Source organism: Liolophura sinensis, unplaced genomic scaffold (genome assembly GCF_032854445.1).
Source record: "Liolophura sinensis isolate JHLJ2023 unplaced genomic scaffold, CUHK_Ljap_v2 scaffold_353, whole genome shotgun sequence".
In the NCBI taxonomy this organism is placed as follows: domain Eukaryota; kingdom Metazoa; phylum Mollusca; class Polyplacophora; order Chitonida; family Chitonidae; genus Liolophura; species Liolophura sinensis.
The window spans coordinates 20808-42994 of NW_027018292.1; the positions used below are offsets into that span (position 1 = coordinate 20808).

At 42.1% G+C, this 22187-nt stretch overlaps 1 protein-coding gene across 1 annotated transcript; it reads left to right on the forward strand.

The window, feature by feature from the left end:
- Positions 1–7546: 7546 nt before the first annotated feature.
- Positions 7547–14319, forward strand: LOC135481664 (uncharacterized). Its single transcript, XM_064761348.1, has 5 exons — positions 7547–7667; positions 9596–9729; positions 10177–10321; positions 11018–11177; positions 13035–14319. The coding sequence occupies exons 1-5, from the start codon at positions 7576–7578 to the stop codon at positions 13092–13094; spliced, it is 591 nt and encodes a 196-aa protein (XP_064617418.1). The 5' UTR covers positions 7547–7575; the 3' UTR covers positions 13095–14319.
- The last annotated feature ends 7868 nt before the right edge of the window (positions 14320–22187 follow it).

Genomic DNA, 22187 nt, shown 5'->3' on the forward strand with positions numbered 1-22187 from the left:
CTGGCGGTGAAACCGGCGAGGGTGGATCAACTGACGACCACTTTGATTAATAAATAATACAAAAACTATACTATTTTAGTGAGGGAATCTTTCATATATATTGTATATTTCGTCTGGTTTCGTCTTGCTCTGCTTGAAGCACAACAGAGGATCAGATCCCTACCATCGAGGGCTGATACCCAAACATTTAATACAAAATTGAAAAACTTACACGTCATGTTCATCGTCAATTTATAAGGAGTTTCCATAAAAAAACAGTTTGGTAAAATATGTACACCTACTAAGGATGAGTGTGATTTATGAAATTGGAACGCTGATTTGCTTTTTAATGAACCAGCTCAGGTGTATTCAAATGGTTTCAGGATGTAGCTTTGAAATGCTTTTACATGCTGTAAAGAAAATAAAGTCAGTTCTTTGATCTTTGATTGTATAGAAGTTCCCTCTTGCTTTGTCTTGCAGGTCTACTGATCACGCCTAACAGACCAATGCGTCCATAAATATTACATGAAACTTCTATTACTGATATGTCATGTGTTGATATTGTGAGAAAGGTGTAGTGAGCTAATGTCGTTAGAAATTTACCCTTATTTAAATGAGTATATGATCTTTGAGGAGAACGGTGTACTGCGCATTGGTGTAGATGTTCTAGACTAACACGGGGATCGTTTTTATTATTTATTATTTGATTGGTGTTTTACGCCGTACTCAAGAATATTTCACTTATACGACGGCGGCCAGCATTATGGTGGGTGAAAACCGGGCACAGCCCGGGGAAACCCACGACCATCCGCAGATTGCTGTCAGACCTTCCCACTTACGGTCGGAGAGGAAGCCAGCATGAGCTGGACTTGAACTCAAAGCGACCGCATTGGTGAGAGGCTCGTTTTTAGTGTTCTCGCGGTGAACAATCGGCTTGTTGTTCTAGCCTGAAAGCTTAAATCAACGAACAAGATATCTGGAAAAACTTGTACCACTATATTATGTTATATCATTGCCTGCCTGGAGTAAACACGGCGTGCGAAATGAAACTGTATTGTAAACCTGTAGAGATTGTTTGTATTTATAGTCATGGACATTTTTCATTAGCAAAGCGAATGCTTTATCTGAGATTTACTCAAGAGGAAAACATCTGCTCTTGTACTCCTAGATTATCTACATGTCATATCTGCTATAAACCTAAACGGTATCATATAAATAAGCAATTGTTGACCACAGCGTAAAACATCAACCAATAAAATATTAAACACCAACCAATAAAGTTTTTCCACCTTTATGGAATCCTCCCAGTTTTATGCAGGATTATGTTTCCCGAATCAAGATGCTACCCGTGTATGATTACTTCTGAATAGATTTCAAGGAACACCCATGATACATTCAGAATGAATCACCCAGAGTAGGCCTACACCGAGCAATCAGTATGGATATATTCCAAGATACATCCATAGTGTACGGACAAATGACCACGGGTGTATTCCAGGAAACATCCATTGAGGACGGACAAATAACCACGGATGTATTCCAGGAAATATCCTTAGTACAGGGATAAATGACCACGGATCTATTCCAGGAAACATCCATTGAGGACGGACAAATAACCACGGATGTATTCCAGGAAATATCCTTAGTACAGGGATAAATGACCACGGATCTATTCCAGGAAACATCCATTGAGGACGGACAAATAACCACGGATGTATTCCAGGAAATATCCTTAGTACAGGGATAAATGACCACGGATCTATTCCAGGAAACATCCATAGTATATGGACAAATTGCCAGATATGTATTCCAGAAAACATCTATAGTACGTGAGCAAATGAACATGGATGTATTCCATGAAACAAACAAAGCACACGGACAAAGGGCAACGGATGAATTCCAGGAAACACCCATAGTACGTGAGCAAATGATTACGGATGTATTCCGGGACACCCAAAGTACACGACCAAATAACCACAGGTGTATTCCAGGAAACACCCATAGTACATGTGCAAATGACCACGTATGTATCCAAATAACACGGACAAATGAAATGTATTCCACGAAACACTCATAAAACATGGATGTATTCCACGAAACACTCATAAAACATGGGTGTATTCCACGAAATATCCAAAGTACGCGCATAAATGGCCCAGATGTATTCCTTGAAACATCCATTGTACGACAAATGATGCACACATGTATTCCAAAAATATCCATACCAATCATGCCAGTAACAGTAATAGTGGATAACTCATAACATTAACTGTGGATAAAAATCATTGTGACAAGGGAAAGCTCTGGTTTCTCTCCTAGAGCTTTGGGTAACACTTTACGGGACAATCACGGAATACACGACCATCTCTTGCATCCACCTAAACCGCGGTAATTCTCTACACCAGCCGCTGTTAATGTCAATGCTCCTGGGAGTTTGGGGCTACTTTACTCTAAACGTGGCCGTGTTCTGGACAGATGATATCTGAATATCTAACTATAATTGAAAAAATCCCTTTCTGTTTGTCTGTCCTTTCATTTTCTCACCACGACCGTCTACTTAATGGACTTCAAGGTAGGCGGATATATTGCCGAGGATCAATGGAGGTGCAGTGTGGAATATCGAAACATTTCGTATGAATATCAGGCAATTATGACGCCACAAACCATTATAATGTCGAGACACTGCCTTCGACATTACAGGATGGCATATTTAAAGCATTCCTGTTAGGATGTGAGCTATCTTTAACACAGTGTACAAATGTACATGCATGCATGATTTAGGCTAATATGCCGCCTTTCAATGCGTACCCTCCCTACTGATTCACATTGCCTTAGGTTTACGATCTAATTTGCGCACAGGCCATTTCTTGTAAAGCTGCTGACATTTGGTTCCTTCATTTCAAGTCACTTTCCTAATGGTGTGGTCAAAGCCATTACATTATTCATGTAATTTATTTAGCAGTTTGTTGTTTAGTAGTGTACTCAAATTTATTTTTCACATATTACATGGTGGTTACTTTTATGGAATCCTGAATGGCCTGGAAAACCATCCACCTTTGTTAAGTTGGTGACAAGATTTCACATGTGTGACGCAAACACCTGCACACCATACTGGTGAATGGCAAGAGATCCTGAACTTCAGCACGATTTCTGCGGACCAAGGCCCCACGGACAATAAGAACGGTGGAACGCAGGAATTGCCAGCTCGAAGCCGTTTAGCCAACGTAGCATCATGAATACAATAACACGCAAATAAATAATTAAAGATAAGCCAGAAATAAAGATTCAGTGCTACTGTGGAAGCCATCATTAAAGGAAAATACTGACACGCCCAAAAAACATTTGCTCCAACTTTAAACTCCAACTTCATCTACATGTGCACATAGTTAAAAGTTCTAGATGGCTGCCGACAAATATCTTAGTGCCTTGAATGGACAATCGACTGTTCGGTTTTATCCGGTGTTTTTCTTCGACTCATCCGCTCGCTCAAGTCGATATGTTTAGAAACAGTCCGAGGATTGACTTTTTTGGCTGGTTTGTTGTGTAGACGACGGGATCGGGGGTGGGGGAGGGGGTTTTGGTCGTAGAACTTGGGATGTCATACACGGCGGTGTGTTGTAATTATGCAGTCTACCGTGCAACTTGCTTTATTACGTCTGGCGGACATTGAGCACCTGTGAAGGATTTTCACAAGTAATTCTCTTAATTGGCATTTTTCGAAAAATGTAGGCCTAGGGCGTTTAGTTAGGAGTCAAATGAACCAACTCCTTTCTTTCGGCAGTATGTCCCTTTAATTCATTACATTACCTGAGTGTCACAGTTAAGCTGTGTTACAATAAATATGCCATCGTTCATATGCCACACGCTATAGTACAATGAATATGTCATCGATCACCTGATATGTGCCCGACACACTGTACCACAATAAATATAACATCAATCATATGCCATGTGACCGAAACACTGTACCATACTAAATATACCATCGCGCATATGCCACGTTTCCGACACTCTCTAGTACAATAAATATATCATTGATCACCTGAGATATGCCCGACACACTGTACCATTATAAATATACCATCGTGCATATCCCATGTACCTGATACGCCCTAGTACAATCAATATACCGCCGAGGTGGTTGACACACCAGCGCGGCTCAATGACCCAGGAGCCTCTCACCAATGCACTCGCTGTGGGTTCAAGTTCAGTTTATGCTCGCTTTCTCTCCGGCGATCCGTGGGAAAGTCCGCCAACAACCTGCACTCAAGAATATTTCACTTATGCGACGGTGGCCAGCATCATGATGGGAGGAAACCGGGCACAGCCCGAGGGAAACCCACGACCATCACCAGGTTGCTGGCAGGCCTTCCCACGTACGGCCGGAGAGGAAGCCAACATGAGCTGGACTTGAAATCACACCGACCGCATTGGTGAGAGGCTCCTGGGTAATTACGCCGCGCTAGCGTACTAACCAACTGAGCCACGGAAGATCCCAATAAATAAACTGACTCCCAAAAGAAACTTTACAAAAAGTTCAAATCCATTTATTTTGCCAAAGAAAAAGACAGGATGACTGAAGTTTAATATATTGCAAAGACCAATGACTCATTGAAAGTCTTGAGTCAGAACGGACAAAGCAGCCCTCAAATCTTGCAACCTCTGGCGACGATGTTCGGCTGTCAACAGCTGCCCTCTGAATGGCCGATAGACCCTAATTCCGTGAGCCATGAGTCTCCTGGACACGATCTGCCGCCTGACCCGGTGACCTAAGGCATTGATTGACGATGACGTCACTGTCAGGAAGCGGTTACTTAGGTGTAAGGTGCGTAGGTACCCGCCTTCTCTGGGTGTAGTTACCCTTGGCCTGTGTGTTCTTGGCCTGTCCCATGTCTGTCCTGTCTGTCTGTAACTTTGCATCAAGTTTGACACAGTTACACGAGAGCAGCCGAAGGTCCTTGCAAAGTGGGCATGGGTGGCTGCCATGGATACCACACCCAGGGCCCTCTCGCGTTTTTCTGGGGTCAATCGAGGCATTACTTTTGTGGTTTTTAGTCAAGTCCAGCACACTGTGTGTAACGTTTTTATACACTTATTACATGTGCAGTTGCGGCCATCCATGGGTCACGAGATTTTTCAACTTTCCTCGTTGTCTCAAAACAAATTCGTGTGGGCGTATATTACGCTTGTCGCACATGGGAATATGCTTCGTACAATGTTTTCCTACAATAATTTGATATTAATTTGATGAAAAGGCTGGTTAAATTTAACTCATGGAGTCGTAAAGTTTCTTTTGGCCCTCAGTTTATATCATCGATCACCTCACATGTGCCCAACACACTGTACCACAATAAATTGTGCATATACCATATGCCTGATAAGCTCTAATATAAATATGCCATCGTTCATATGCAATGTACCAGATAATCCGCCCCTCCCACTGCCTAAATCTCCCCTTGCAGAGCATCTACCATTCAACGATGGCGGTAATTCAGGACAAGTTTTAGATATATTTCCACGTAATGTATTTTAAAATCCATCAAGAGAATCTCTCCCGGGATGGCTACGATTGAAATATTCATGGCCCTTTCTACAAGTTGGCGGAGCGGAAGGTATCACCAGGGGAGGCGTTGGCTTAATTACATGTTCCGTGCGTCTATTACATATGTTACATTACCGGCCAGGCATCTCAGTTGTCATGACGAGCAGCGACATGGAAGCACAACTAAGGAGTCCTGAAAAGGCCCTTCTACTTCCCGCCCACTTGCCTATGCTGGATTCGTCCTCACCACATATTCTTATTTTCATAAATAGATCACTCTGCTGAGAGGATGTAGTCAATGAAGGTCATTGTAACGGGTTTTCCTTTCGTTTTTTTTTCTGAAGTTGAAGTATTCAAACTGGATGATCACCCAGTTGATGCCGCCTTTTGTCACAGAGATCCCTGAGTGACCCAGGTGACAAGAGACGGCCGTGAATGAGTGATCGCCTTACTTGGACACCGAAACCATAGATGGCATTTGACTTACACATTCGTTTCTTTGGAAGCCGGATATGATCACTTGCGTTTTTTACATTTTGGCATGACAAATATAAGGCTGAAAACACGAAAACACGAAAGAGCGAAAGACGAAAACGTGAATGTGCCAAGGTCGAAACCGCGATGTGCGAGGCAAAAACAGGAATGTTCACAGCGAAAGTTTGTACAGCTTTGGACCTTTTGGTTTTCCACCTAATATTTGTAACATTGAAATTAAGAAAATTCGAATGTCCACATACGGATTCCATACTTGGGAGAGAGAAAATGTATAGCGGGAGCAGCCTTTGCGATGATTCGTCCGTTAATTCTTCCGATAACGGAAATTACATGACTGTGCTCGAGCGTTTTCAAGGACACCGCGTGAAAGCGTTAACACAGGGCAAATGGAATATGTCCCCTTTTTATCGTGTGAGAGACAGGGCGTATAAAGGCCATTCTGTAAATTGTGCTTATTTTAGCTCATCATAACTGACTCCAACTGGGAACTTCGCCATTCAGTGTCTAAACATATATTGTTCTTTTTTCTTCCTGGTTTTTTATTCTTTTTTTATTTGTTTCCTGGTGGTATTTAGATACATGGTTCGATTAAATGTTGTTACGCCCAGTTTGTCTTGGTCGTTCTGTAACCTTTCCAGTGTCCGTACACCCCATTTAAACTTTGTCAAGATGTGAAAAATTCCGGAAAATAAGTGGGCATAACAAGTCAAGGGTATTCTATTTATCAGAATGACGAATTTTTCAAGTTCGTCATGTTTTTTAATATCTACCCCTCCTCCTCCCATATCTCTGAAGAATAATGCTATATTTAATTATCCATTCGTGTAAGTAGAAACATGCACTCAAACCACGGGGTATTGCTGCAAATCTGTGTACACGCGACTGAAGTGACAGACCCCAGTATAAGAACTGGTCACATCGAGGTTTGCTTTAGACGTGCAACTTTACATTGCCTAATGTCCCCAAACTATCCAACAGGTGGGCTGTAATGTGAGTTTGAAATGGGTAAGCACAAAGTATGAGAAGTTATTCATTCAATTATTTACACTGAATTTTCCGTCCGTTTGATTTTCTCTATTTTTTTTTTTTTTTTTCTTTTCTTTTTTTTTTTTTTTTTTGGTCGATCATTTGCTTATTTCTAGTTGGTTATAATTTCTGCCAACATTTACTAATTTCTTTCTGGCTATAATTTTGCCCATGATTTGCTGATTTATAGCTGGTTATAATTCCTCTCAACAATTAATGATTTATAGCTGGCTGTATCGCCAGTGCGTCACATAAATCTGAACACGTAATAAATTTTACTCGGAACTATACACCTGTACGGTGTCTTTTTCCTCTATGGCAGTGTTAGACATTAGTTACAAAAACAATACGCAACAGGTCAGTTGCGATCTGTGAGTGAGTTATAGAAGCGGAACCATGTTAAGTAATTAAACATTACTAAGTGTCTACAGAGTTTTTGAAATTCAGTCTGTTTCGTTGCAGGCTCTGAGGGTCGCTCCATGGCGGTGAAATGTGAGCCAGGAGCCGTCAGTTGGAGAATCGTGACGTCATGCATGCGTCACGTGACTGACGCCTACGCTGGAATGATCATGACAGGCCAGTTAAATCGGGACACTTTGGTGACGTCACTGGCTGATTCCTGCAGGTATTACATAAAACAAAACAAACAAAAATACCAGGCGATGCTATTTTCAGAACAATATTAATTTCACACCATATTACATAAGACAGACGACCCATGATTCTTTCTCAATAGCAAATATAAAACCTACCGGATTTCCCAAATAAATCATTGGTAGACAATAGCTAGTACCGACCTTTCCAAAATAAGTTAGGTTGCTAGCGTTCCAAACAGAGTTATGGCAGGCCTTTAGCATGGCTACTTTTCTGCTATAGCAGATTTTTAGTTTAGCTACGTTCCCGAACAGAGTCGACAATGTATGACAAGCCTTTAGCTTGCCTAGCTTCCCGGATAGAGTTATGATAGGCCTTTAGTGTGGCTACCTACCCGGACAGAGTCATAGCTGGCTTTTTACATGGCTAACATCACAAACAGTGCTATGACAGAGTTTTTACATGGCTACCTTCCCGGACAAAGTTATAACAGGCGTTTAGCATGGTTACCTTCCCGAACAAAGTTATAGCACGCTTTTAGCATGGTTACCTTCCCGAACAAAGTTATAGCACGCTTTTAGCATGGCTACCTTCCCGAAGAAAGTTATAACAGGCTTTTAGCATGGCTATATTCCCGAACAAAGTTATAGCAGGCTTTTAGCATGGCTACCTTCCCGAACAAAGTTTATAACAGGCTTTTAGCATGACTACCTTCCCGAAGAAAGCTACAGCAGGCATTTAGCATGGTTGCCTTCCAGAACCCTCACCTTCCTCACTCTAGAATTAAGTACGACGTTAAACCCCAAGCACTCACTCCTCACGCTAGTTTCCTCTCCCCTTGACTTATGTCCTTATCAACCTGGACATCTCTGGTAACCCTGCTTTGGCTTTGATGTCCTTTCTAGTCACCTGACATGTTTTGTGATCAGTCACTTAATCATGGCACTCTCAAATCCCTCTTTCAGATTCTCTTTGATCGTTTGAGCTTCTAAGCCATATTTTTAATTGTTGTTACTAAAAAAGAATCTCGTTAGTGAAACAGACTTCCTATGTGACGGTATCATCCATTTTCTTGTTTTATTTCTCAGAGCTACATGTAACATCCCAATCGATCTCATTTGTGATATAACTGTACGCAACTGTAGGCTGAATCAGGGATGCCCACTGCCTCGAATGCATACATATATTATTTATTTGTTTATTCGACTTTTATATTCTAAATATTTCACTTCTATGACGGATGACAGCAATATAGTAAGAAGAAACCTGCCAGTACCCGGTGACCAACAAGTATGTGACTTTAAACTGAATGCGCGTGACGTCAGCTGATTAGCATGTATATAGGCCTGCCGGTACCTACCAGTCCCTGTTTCACCTGTTGATGTCTGCCTGAGAAAAAATGTCAAAAATCCACCATACTGGAGAGAAAATATCCCTCATTTCACTGACCAGAAAAGCCATGATGTCAGTGGTAGATGACTTATTAGTTTTCGACAGCCGCTGTTTTGTATTCACAGTTTGTAACTGCTTGACGTTTGAATAAGTTTCTGGGAAGTTTAAGTCTCTCTGGGACGTCTAATCTATATACATTCTTAGTTCTTTGGTGGTTTGCGTTGAAGGTTGTTTTTAGGAATTGTCCATTTTAGTTGTTGTACGACTGTCTGTTTTGAAGCCTAGATTCGCGTGAATTCCAGCTTACTGTGGACAACTGGACAAACTCGAAAACATAAAACCTTTGGAAAATATTACATCACCCGAAAATATAAAATAAATGCCAGGATTTGTAAACTCGCCTAAATTCGTAAAATCATTGCCGGAAAATCGAGCCACTGTTACTTACTAAGTGGCAGCTAACACTGTACCGGTAATGGGAATAGTAATTTAATGCTTAAATTGATGTATACTTTGGTTCCATGTTTCATTTCATCATATTGATTACGGTAACTGATTTGATTACAGCATGTCGTGGCCGGCATTTTTAGATTGCGCCAAAACTAAGCTCAGGGAGTGCAACCTTGACGAGAATTTGGCCGCCAAAGTTCACCAGTCGTCCATGTGCCTTAACAACAAACCACGTGATCTCATCCTGGACCGTGAGTATCCATAGGAGCACGTGTTTGTACACTGTTCTCTAATACAAATCGATGGCTAAATAAATCTTAAGATCTTGATCTTCTTTAGTCTACGTTAGTACGGCATTTCCCAAAACGGTTGCGATAATTATTTTGCTTTGTGACATGTAGCAAATTGTTACGGGACCGATGGGACTGGAGAGTGTGACGAATGCACCCTGCCAATTACCTTGTGAAATTGAACTGAAAACGGGACTTTGCTTGAGGAGGTCCGAGACCTCGTGGTCTCAGTGTAATAGTTCACTCTGTCCACAACAGCCTCCAAGGTTTAGTATCTAAAACAAGGTTTTGTTGCTGCGAGACAAATAACAAGAATACATGCTTTTTTGTGTTCGCATCGTGTTTCATTTTCACTGTATTTATGAATCTCTAACTGACATAAACCTGCTTATCTTGCGCACCTTGCAGTGGTTAGCCAGCTTCCAGAGGAAGTTGATGTCTCGTGCGTGACCCAGAGCAAAGGTGGAAGTTTCCAGCCATGTGTCGCGCAGCTGTTTGGAATCAAACGCCCCGAGAACCTCTTCTTGGAGACCAGCCGTTCAATTCTTGCAAAGTAAGAATAGATTGTTGAGTACAAATTAGTGATTTTCTGATTTAAAAAAAAACCCAATAAACACAGACACAAATATAACAGCGGATTATGATATTAAAAAATAAGCATATTATTCTTACACGAAGCTTCTTTTATCGCCCACTCATCTCTGACATGGTATTAAGGTTAATGTTTAATCTGAAGAGGACAGAAACTTTCACAGCTCACCTAAGTTTTTGAACTCGCTTCCTCTGAAATAAAACAGAAATGTATTTGTTACTGTGTGTATTGCCCCTCCCATCCTGGGGAGCAATTCGCAGTCACTTATGGAACGTCCAACTTTAAGATCTTGAATAAGATGTTTAACATTTATTAACCACCAGTCGACAGAAACATGCAGTAGCTATATACATGTACATGTATAAAACAGCTTTCTGTTTTATCATGACGTAGTGTATACGTCCTACAACTTTCTGTTTTGTCATGACGTCGTGTATATGTCTCAAACTTTCTGTTTTAGCACGATGTCATATATACGTCCGGCAACATTCTGTTTTATCACGACGTCGTGTTTACGTCCTACAGCTTTCTGTTTGGCCATGACGTCGTGTATACGTTCTACAAGTTTCTCTTTTATCACGACGTTGTGTATACATGCCACAACTTGTGTTTTGTCATAACACATAACGAATACGTCCTACAACTTCTCTGTTTCAGACGGTACGTGCAGTTCATCCAGTGTGCCGTGGACATGGTGGCTGAGTCCACGTGCCCTAACAAGGAGGTGATGGCTACAGTGTTCACAGTGTTTGGACTGACCACCACACCTACTGGTGTCCTGGTCACCAAGGATGACCTCGAGGCCTCGGGACTTTTGGTAGGTACAGGTTACTTAACACTCAGGACAACAGACGGCATTTCTCTATGAATATACGCTCTGTCATGACCTCGTCACCTTCGATGTCATGTTGATCACGGGACATTTCCAAAGGTCACCTTGTTTACTCTAATAAGTGACGATGGTAAAACATTACATACGATTAAACATTTCAGGTACTTCATAGCCAGACACAAACCAGAGCATTTAGTTCTGGTGCCCAGCTTATTCTAGTAAACATTGCCACTGTTCTTCTCGTGCTGTCATGTCTCCATGTCTCTCGAGTAAACATTGTCACTGTTCTTCTCGTGCTGTCATGTCTTCTTGTCTCGCTAGTAAACATTGCCACTGTTCTTCTCGTGCTGCCATGTCTCTTTGTCTCTCTTATAAAAATTGCCTCTGGTCTTCTTATGATGCCATGTCTTCTTGTCTCGCTAGTAAACATTGCCACTGCTCTTCTCACCTTGTCATGTCTCCCTAGTAAACATTGCCACTGTTCTTCTCGTGCTGTCATGTTTCCTTGTCTCTCTAGTAAACACTGTCACTGTTCTTCTCACGTTGTCATGTCTTCTTGTCTCTCTAGTAAACATTTCCACTGTTCTTCTCATGCTGGCATGTCTCGTTGTTTACTTCTTTGGATTTAAAACATTTTAGCTTTGTGTAATGAACCGAAACTTATTTTATACAATGCAATATTGTTGAAAATATAGCTCTGATATCAGAATAAATGATTCCATTGATGGTCAACTCCAGCAAGCAGAGTGCTTTGTCTGTGCTCATTCGATATTGTCCAGAATTTATTACACTTTTTCTTTTTCCCATACAAATATTCTACACAGCTGTAATCTACGTTTGAGAAGGATTGTGGTTGACCTAATATACCATAACCATAATAAAAAGCATGGGACGTTGGAGAGTTTTCCCAGCATGTATTGTGTGAGGCATTAGTCGTTTATAAATATTTGTTTTAAAGATATAATTGTGTTCAGATGGATGAAAAACTGGAACCCTCTTATCTGCGACACGTCTCCGGCAAGTTGTTAGATGTCGATGTTCTCCCGCGAGATGACAACACGTAAAAACACGACACAGACTCTGCTTGGGCTGCCCGGGTATACCTGTGAAATAAAAAACGAAAACTTTAATGTGTCAATATTTTTTGACTTACTTATAGCAAATGTCTGACGTCCCAAAGCCAAAAAAATTATGTTTTTGCCCCTTTTGTCAACACCACAAACATTAAAATCACATACTCTCTAACAAAAACTGTTATGGCAAAGGCATAAATGCGGGGAACTTTTCTCGAGACTGGATCAGAAGCTTCGTTCACGGGGTACGATGTGTCGCACTGGTTGAAGAATGCAATAAAACCAGCGAATTTAAGTCGAAAGGTAAAATTCGTATGAAACAGTTTGCCCTGTTTCAGACAAATTACGACAAATGTCTTGATGTGAACAATCTAATGACTCCTCGTCGTCATACAACTTAAAAATTGTTAAGACGACGTTAAACCCCAAACATTCATTCATTCATTCTTGTTTTTGGCGAGTACAGCCAATGTTTGGATTGTGTATCTCACACCTACGGAGATTTGTGCTGCTGTGTATCTCACACCTGCGGAGGTTTATGCTGTTTCTATCTTAATTTGAAAATTAAGTTGTGTGAAGACATTGTATCGTCAGCAAAAACACGCTCTGCCACATTGCCGTGTATAAGTCTGGCGGAATAAAGTCATGAACAATGGTGTAGCTGGATACACACGTAAGTCTTTTACTTATGGAACCTGGTTTTAACACTTCCCCAATGATGTACATGTTTGAGAGTATTTAATTTCAGTCTCCTGCATTTTGATTTCAGTCGGACGGCGACAGGAATGACGTCATTCCATCAACCCGACCCCCCGCGAAGGAACGCTGAATCCAAGGCACGGCGAAAGCCTCGCCATTATATGTACTAGGACGTTTGCAACTTTGTCATTCCAGTTCTTCTTGTGTTAACCCTTGATGAGTTTTGTGATAGTCCCTATTTATACAAACAAAATGTACACAAGAGTTGGAAAGGAAGGCGACTACCCGAAAGTTTAAACAAGGTCGTCGGTATTGTTTACGAACGATCTGAAAGATCTGTGACTCGAACCTCCCGAATGTTTACTAGGTCACCGATTGTAAAGCCAGAATAAATTTGTCACGAAACTCATTAAACAGGCGTGGATCACGGAATGATCAAAACGCTTATGGGGTTGCTATATGCAAGACAGGACTACCCCACATAATAATTCACTTTCTTTGTCAATGAAACTATGAAATCTAAAACTATATGGAATAAGCTCGACCTGTCGTAAGTGGAGGCAATCTGATTCGAGAAACGCCATTGTATGATCATATACGCAACGTTTATTATTGCACGTCAGTCAGCAGAATCCGGAACCAGCCACATGCATGCCCACCTGGCTCATGACCGACATTCCAACAGATGTGGTACAGATAGATTTGGTTGATGTTTTGTAACACTTTATTGTCTTCCTACCTTCAATATGTGCACTAAACATGCCACGTGAAGCGCAAGTCTAATGCTGTTATTTGATCATCCATCCCATGTTTATACGTCCACACATGTAAGCTAGGGCAGACATGAAGTGCGTACTACGTAACGGTGGTCACGTGAGCCTGGTGTCACGTGTAATGGTGGGTGAAGATCTCCCACGTGGCCTTGACGTGACGTCATGGCGTCTTTGTGCAGCTGTTCTGTTCTTTACAGCCGTTGAGCAAATTTTGTAACATCTAGCATAACAGCCATGTGCAGCACATTCAACTGTTACTTTAAGTATGCTATGTGATAATAAAAATAAAGTAATAAACACACATCAAATGAAGTACCATAACGAACGGACCTAAAACTATCACCTAAGGATACAAGACCTTGTGAATAAGTAAAGAATATGTTAAATCGTTTAGATACCTTATACCAGTTCCTCTTTTATTGTCACTGTATCATGAGGGTTAAAGCCGTTATATCTGTTCACTGATATGTATGATACAATGATACACCCTGTAGTTCTGTATGCTACTCGCGCACCATGTATTTCTGTATGCTACAGGTGCACCCTGTAGTTCTGTATGCTACTGGCGCACCATGTAATTCTGTAAGCTACTGGCGCATCATGTCGTTCTGTATGCTACTGCTGCACCATGTAGTTCTGTATGCTACTGGTGCACTGTAGTTCTGCGTACTATTCATACACCATGTAGTTCTGTGCTTCTGATGCACCATGTAGTTCTATGTGCTAATGATGCACCATGTAGATCTGTACGCTACTGGTGTACTATGTAGCTCTGTATGTTATTGGTGCACCATGTAACTCTGTTTGCTACTGACTCAGCATTTGTCCTGTATGCAACTGGTGCGCCCTGTAACTTGGTATACTACTGGCACAGCATGAAGTCCTGTATGCCAGTGGTGCAGCATGTAGCACTGTAGGCTACTGATGGGTCATGTACTTCTGTATACTACTGATGAGAAATGTACTTTTATATGCTACTGGGGCACCGGGTAGTTATGTATGCTTCTGGTGCACTGTGTAGTTCTGTATGCTACTGGCGCACCATGTAGTTCTGTATGCTTCTGGCGCGCCATGTAGGTTTGTATACTACTGTTGTACCATGTACTTCTGTATGCTACTGGCGCACCATATATGCAGGTATACTACTGTTGTAGCATGTACTTCTGTATGTACCGGTGCACCATGTAGTTCTGTATTCTACTGGCACACCATATATGCAGGTATACTACTGTTGTAGCATGTACTTCTGTATGTACCAGTGCACCATGTAGTTCTGTATTCTACTGGCGCACCATGTATGCCGGTGTACTACTGTTGTAGCATTACTTCTGTATGCTACTGGTGCACCATGCAGTTCTTTATGCTACTGTACACAATGTAGCTACATATGCTGTTGGTCCACCGTATAGTTCTTTGTATAACTGATACACGATGTATAGTTCTGAATGCTGCTGATTCACCATGCACATGTAGTTCTGTATACTACTGATGCACTATGTAGTTCTGTATACCACCTGTGCACCATGCAGTTCTGTAACGCTGTCACACCACGTTTATATCTCACCGTTGCTGTGTTACTGGTTTACTATACTTATCTCTCTTGGGAATTCAAGTAGCGGCTTTGTTTGTCTGTGTGATAACAGCATTGTTACCTATAAACATACCGTGATATGTCAATATGAACCACACTTGACATTTGGCCACCTTGTTATAATACTTGTTATATGTTTAGGTAAATAAATAACTGATGTTGTGTAGGTGTTGAACTTGCAGGTATTGTTTACAGCGTTTCTTTTCTTAACTAAAAGGAGATTCTCATGCTCAAGGGGTTAAACCGTTTGCTCGCTGCCAGGCTGTCAGGCTGAGGTCGCTGAGGACCACACCGACAACATCGATTTGTCAGGTACATGGTAAATATCAGTGGTTAACTCCGGGCACTTTGATCTGTCAGGTGCGTGGCAAATGTCATGGTACTCCGGGAACCTCGATTTGTCAGATGCGTGGCAAATGTCGGTGGTTTACTCCGAGAACATTGATTTGCCAGGAGTGTGGCGAATACCAGTCGTTTACCCCAGGCACCTCGATTTTCCAGGTGCGTGGCGAATGTCGTTGGTTTAATCCGAGCACCTCGATCTGTCAGGTGCGTGGCGAATGTCATGGTACTCCCGGAACCTCGATTTGTCAGATGCGTGGCAAATGTCGGTGGTTTACTCCGAGCACATCGATTTATCAGACGAGTTGTTAATGTTGATGGTTTACTCCGGGCATCTGTCAAGTGCGTGGCGAATGTCGGTGGTTTATTCTAGCCACCTTGATTTGTCAGGTGCGTGGCAAATGTCAGTGGTTTACTTTGGGCACATCGATTTGTCAAGTACGTGGTGAATGTCGGTGGTTTACTCCGAGCACATCGATTTGCCAGGTGCGTCGAGAATGTCGGTGGTTTACTTCGGCCACCTCGATTTGTCAGGTGCGTGATGAATGTCGGTGGTTTACTCCGGGCACTTCGATCTGTCAGATGCGTGGCAAATGTCGTTGGTTTACTCCGAGCACGTCGATTTGTCAGGTGCGTAGCGAATGTCGGTGGTTTACTTCGGCCACCTCCATTTGTCAGGTGTGTGTCGAATGTCGTTGGGTTACTCCGGGCACTTCGATTGTGAGGTACTTGGCGAATGTCGGTGGTTTACTCCCGGTACATCGTTTTGTCAGATGCGTTGTGACTGTCGGTGGTTTACTCCGGAATACGGCTTTATAAACACCAGTCAATAACCATCGTATGAAAAATAACTCGATCCGATGGACTAGATATGAATTTATTTAAAACTTGCTTCAGTTTAATGTTGATATACCAAATGAGTAAATCTGTACCAATGCGTCAAGATTCCAAGAAACAACAGGGAAATTCTATATTTCGATTTAATTGTTCTTGATGACGGGCTTGGTTTTAAACCAACAAGTCAGTATATGGCATGTCTGCATGCCGTTTCTTGTTTGACATTAGTCTCTTGTTTCGAATTGCCTTTGTTATTGTGTTATCTTGAAGTTTTAGGCCACAGGTTATTTGTACATTGATACTGCTCATGGCTGCCTGGACAGAGCGCGCCAGATGTCCTGGCAAAGGTCCGGACACCTAAATGGTGACGTTGTCAGATGTTGTGTATTTGGTGTAATCCTATAGCGATCTTCTCATAATGCTTTAATTGATGGCCTAGTCGTTAGCGTGCTAGTGCAGCACAAAAACACAGGGCCTAATTGCAGGAACAATTGGTCGTGGGTTTCCCCGGGCTAAGCCCGGTTTCCTCTGACCATAATGCTGGTCGTTGTCAAACAAGTGAAATATTCCTTAAAACGGCGTAAACCACCTGAAACAATTAAATAAATAAATGAATAAATAAATACAAAAAATAGCGATCTTCTTATAATCCATTATTTGGCCTGCACCTATTACCATATCTTCTCAAATCCATATTTTGGTTTCTTAATATATAGCGATACACTCAAAATCCATATTTGAGTCCGATGTACATTCTATAGTCATCTTCACAAAATGTTTTATTTGATCATTGATGTTACAGCGATCTTCGCACATCCATTTGATTCCATTATTTCCGGAATTACTGTCACCCATTTATGCTTCCAATTCTTAGATGAGGTATCACTGTACACTTCTGCTCTTTTCGTGACTGTCCTGATCGTCATTCAGGACAGTCACATTCAGGACGCATGCGTGTGTGGTACAGGAAGATCAAACACGAAAACCTCTGCACACAGTTTTTGCTGAATCTTATGTTGAGTTTTTTTAGCAGATCCTGTGTGGATTGAGAGATTTTCATGATGGTGGAAAAAAGTATAGAACGCTGACCGCTGAGTTAAAAAAGCAATGTTAGGGCCACTATCTGGATTTGACAATTCACTAGCGGCACCTGTCGACATGATCCGAAATTGACAGATCCTATGACGTGAATTCTCAAGCAAGACCGGCATGTAAATAAGTACAGGACAGAACAGTTGAACATATTTTAGACGGCTGTCGCTATGTTGGCCTTAAGGCAATGTTCCAACCAACAGCCACATAAACCTACAGGAAAAGCATAAGGATGGTGTTGTAGAATACCATGCACTCTTGCCGAACAGTTGTGCCAACGGTAAACCTACCTGGCTCCTCCAAATGACCGCTGTGGTAGAATCATCACTTGTAAAGTGATATGGTCTACCAACTATTGACTGCATATATAGTCTGCTCAAAGGCCACTCGTCAATCAGCCAGGCGTAGTGTGTAGTGTGTATACACACTTTGCATATTAACCCGATATGATACATTCAAACAATGCATGCGCGATCTTGATAGGAAGAAAGGTTGTGTATCATGCTAGCATGCAGTTGCAGTTGCATTTGCAGTTGCAGTTAAAGTGATTACGGCGTGTGTATTTGACAGGTGTTGTCAGAAATAAGGTCGCCTATAAGCTGTTATGGGTACGAACACATTAGCATAATCTCAGCCTAATCTTATTCAGAGGCCAGTGAATTTCTGTGCAATGACCAAATGTAAAATCAACGCTAAAAGTAGAAACTGCATAACCGTGTATATATAGGCGTCAATCTAATTAAAATATGATCGTATGTGTATGGCTTCGCCAACAATGTTCTAACACACTTCCTATACCCAGCACGTTCAGTGACATCCGGTGAACTCAGATGACGTAAACAACCAGAGGTCATTGACGTCAAAAGCGACGTATCGTTTATTACCCGTAGTCTGCTATGTCCCTGGCTGTTTAGCTGACGCTTCTCACATTTATTTATTTAATGAAGGGTTATATACAGATCTGCACGTACACGCCAATGTTTTCCCTCTGCCGAATCTTAGAGCAGAGCCGGATATTTACAACTTTGGAAACCTGTGTAGAAAAGCTAAATAACAAACCGAGATGTTGAGTATACTTGGTCTTTTACAACAACGTTTAATTAATTACATTGTGGAAACATTGACAAAGTTAAAAAATATTTCGGTTAAGAAATGTTAAATATGTAATGGTTCTGAAATCACGACAGGTGCAGGGGAGGTAATCTATGAGCGTTCGACCGAAAGGAGTAGCCTCCCATCGGTGTAGTGACGGGTTTACAGAAGAAAAGGCAGACTCACTACAGATGGTAACACCGCGCAAATCGCTCCATACAAGACAGTTAAAACAATGTTTTTTCTCACATGAATTCCAAGAAAAAGAACCTTTCCACATTCTGAGAAAAAAAAACTTTTAGAGAAACAACTAAGACAAAAAAAACCAAGAGACATATTCCCACAAAAAGAGAATTGGTTTCACGGATTATTTTGTAGACCTATCTGCTGTGGCATTTACGCATCGGGGAGAATTATTTTTAACATAGTAAAACGAGGCCTAATACTGTTTATGCATGAATAAAACAGCATAGTTTCATATTTTGTGTCATACTTCGGCTAACACTGAGCTAAATGGCTCAGAAATCAGCGAAACCGCGGTTTACGTAAATATAATATAAATCTGTGTTTTTATGATTCCCATCGTTGCCAAAACAAATAGGACACCTAAAGCGAAGACTAATTTCCTTGGGGGATGGGGGGGGGGGGGGTAAAGGAAATGGTTATGTGTTCTCGCCGTCTGTAAAATATCACTATCGTCTCACGAGTTTAATTTTATGTCTTTAATGAAGTTAGAAGTAATGTGTAAGCCTACCTTTTCCATATATCGTGTAGACATACATTTCGTCTTCTTTTTGTGTAAATTTGGTAAGTACTAAATCATAGGTGTTTTTATATAAATGTGAGAAAGAATGACAGGTTTAACGCAAGCAATCATTTTATGTCAAACATACAAAGAGGAGCCCTACACTGAACAATTGCGCATTTTTATGCTAATGTAACTGAACATACATATAGGTTACAGACAATAGGTACAGTAATCACACTACAGACAAAAAGTACAGTAATCACACTACAGACATTAGGTACAGTAATCGCACTACAGCATATCACCCTATAAACATAGCTTAAAGCCCTAATCATTCATAAACCCCACGCCAAAGTATTATGGTTATGCAGTTCAGGTTATACATCAGTGTGTGTGCGGAGTTGTCCACCCTGCCAGCAAGAGGGGCGCTCTGGCCAGTTTTCGCTGTCTTCTTCTTGTGCTGTTGGACTGCGCTTGGTATTGTGCATTGTGGACGAAAATACAGTTCAACCTTACTGATACACGGTCATCTCGCTTGTGGTTTTATCGCTGTAATATCGGGACTCCTCCTACCTCAACTGGCGTGGTGGCAGCTGTTTTCCGAACCCACGGATAGCCGATAATTATTAACTGACTGTCCTCCCTGGTATTACATGTGTATGTCACATATACGTGCCTAAAACTACTCTGCAAAAGCCTCGGTAAAGCAGATGTCAGCAACTCAAGTGTATCGTGAGTAACTATAAATCTATCTAACATGGCCAACACACACAGAGCACCTAAACAATGGTGTTTGTCTAAGCAGGAGACTGTGACTCCTTTAAAAATTGGAGACATAATCTACAGTACACCTTGTCACTCGACCCTAATTTCGCCCCGTTTTTACTCCTCGGTGCTCAGTGGGGAAAAAATACCGTGCGTCCCCTCTGCATGGCTACAAAGATGACGGTGAACATGTAGAACAGGCAGAACTCCGCACAGCTGAGCAAAAGATTACTATGCTTGAGCTGATGCTGGGACAAATTGCCAAGAATTGTCCAGTTATTTCACGGAACACCATTGTCAAGAACTCTACCTCCATTGACAATATCTGGCAAACCATTCGGCTACATTATGGCTTTCAGTCGTCAGGCGCACATTTCCTGGACTTCTCCGCTATTCACCTACAACCAGACGAACGGCCTTATGGCGTTTGTTGAAGATAATTTACTACTGCGTGGCATTAACACCACAATGCTACACATTTTCACAGGCGCTTGCCTCCCTCCTTGATGAAATCAGAACAACGTAGGAGGCCAAAGTAATGCGTACAGGTACATTTAAGAATAAATTTGCCTCTGCTAACCCTCGCGCCCAAAAATCATGCCCACTGTGTAAACAACCCCATTCCCTCGCGGGAACCCCATTCATGGAACGCAATGACATTGCCGTTCGCCCAGCCAAGCGTGTGATCATACTTAGTGACGGTACCAGGTATAGGTATGGCTCCGCCAGCTCGCATCCGGCCACTCACATCATCCACCGTGCCCATTTGATTCGCGCCCCATCTCATCCGTCAACAATTTGGCCGGGTGAATTTTTAGAATTGGACGTGCCGGATACATTGGATCCAGACAGCTCGTAGGCTCTAGAACCCCGTGGGGATAGTCCTATCAACAGCAAATCTGCTCATATGTGGCCAGAACCCCATCTGTTAACTAGCATATCAGGAAAGATACGCGTACCTAACCTGTCCATTGAACCCAGAACTGTTCTTCGTCATGAACACGAACAAGGACAGATTTATCGTTTCCGAAGCCTCAGGGGATGAGGAAATCATCCCCAGGGCTCAGACTTCAATCCAGCAGTTTTAGTATTGACCCCAATAATATCCTGTCCCTATATATCCTATATATACAGGTCAATTACGATGATGCCTTTAACCGAGGCTACAACGGCGCCTCCGGCCCATTCCAGTCAGTTGTAAATCTGGGTCCCGTTCATCCTCCACAAAAAAAGGCCGCCTCCCCCTTTATTCCCCGTGACAACCTTATCGAGCTTCAGAACAAGTTTGATAAGTTACAAGAAGTCGGAGTATTTCAACGAGCCTAGGGGGCGTGGATATCTGTGGAATCCTTCATTTTTGGTTAAGAGACCAAGTGGTGGCTCCCGTCTTGTGACAGCCTTTGCTGACGTGGGTCGTTATAGCAAGCCTCAACTTCTTGTTATGCCAGACGTGGATTCCACCCTACGCCAAATTGGTCGTTGGAAGTATATAACAACTACCGATCTCTCAAGTGCGGTCTACCAGATCCCTCTTTCTAAGGATTCATTGAAGTATTGCAGTGTCGCTACTCCGTTTCGTGGCATCCTTGTTTATGCACGGTCCGCAGTGGGAATGCCAGGCTCGGAGACTACCTTAGAGGAGCTAATGTGCAGAGTTCTGGGAGACTTTCTAGAGCAGGGCACAGTTGCTAAACTAGCATATGATCTTTACTGTAGTGCCCAAACACCAGAGGAATTGCTCTCCATATGGGAAAGACTACTACAAACACTACAGAATAACAGTTTGCGTCTGTCCTCCCCCAAGACACCCATCGCCCCCTCCTCAGTCTCCATCTTAGGTTGGATATGGCGGGAGGGATCTATCCACGCCAGCCCTCACCGTATTGCTGCCCTGACGTCTTGTCCTGTGCCGACAACTGTTCATGGCTTACGCTCATTTTAGGGGGCCTCCAAGATCTTGGCTCGAGTAATTCCACGCTGTTC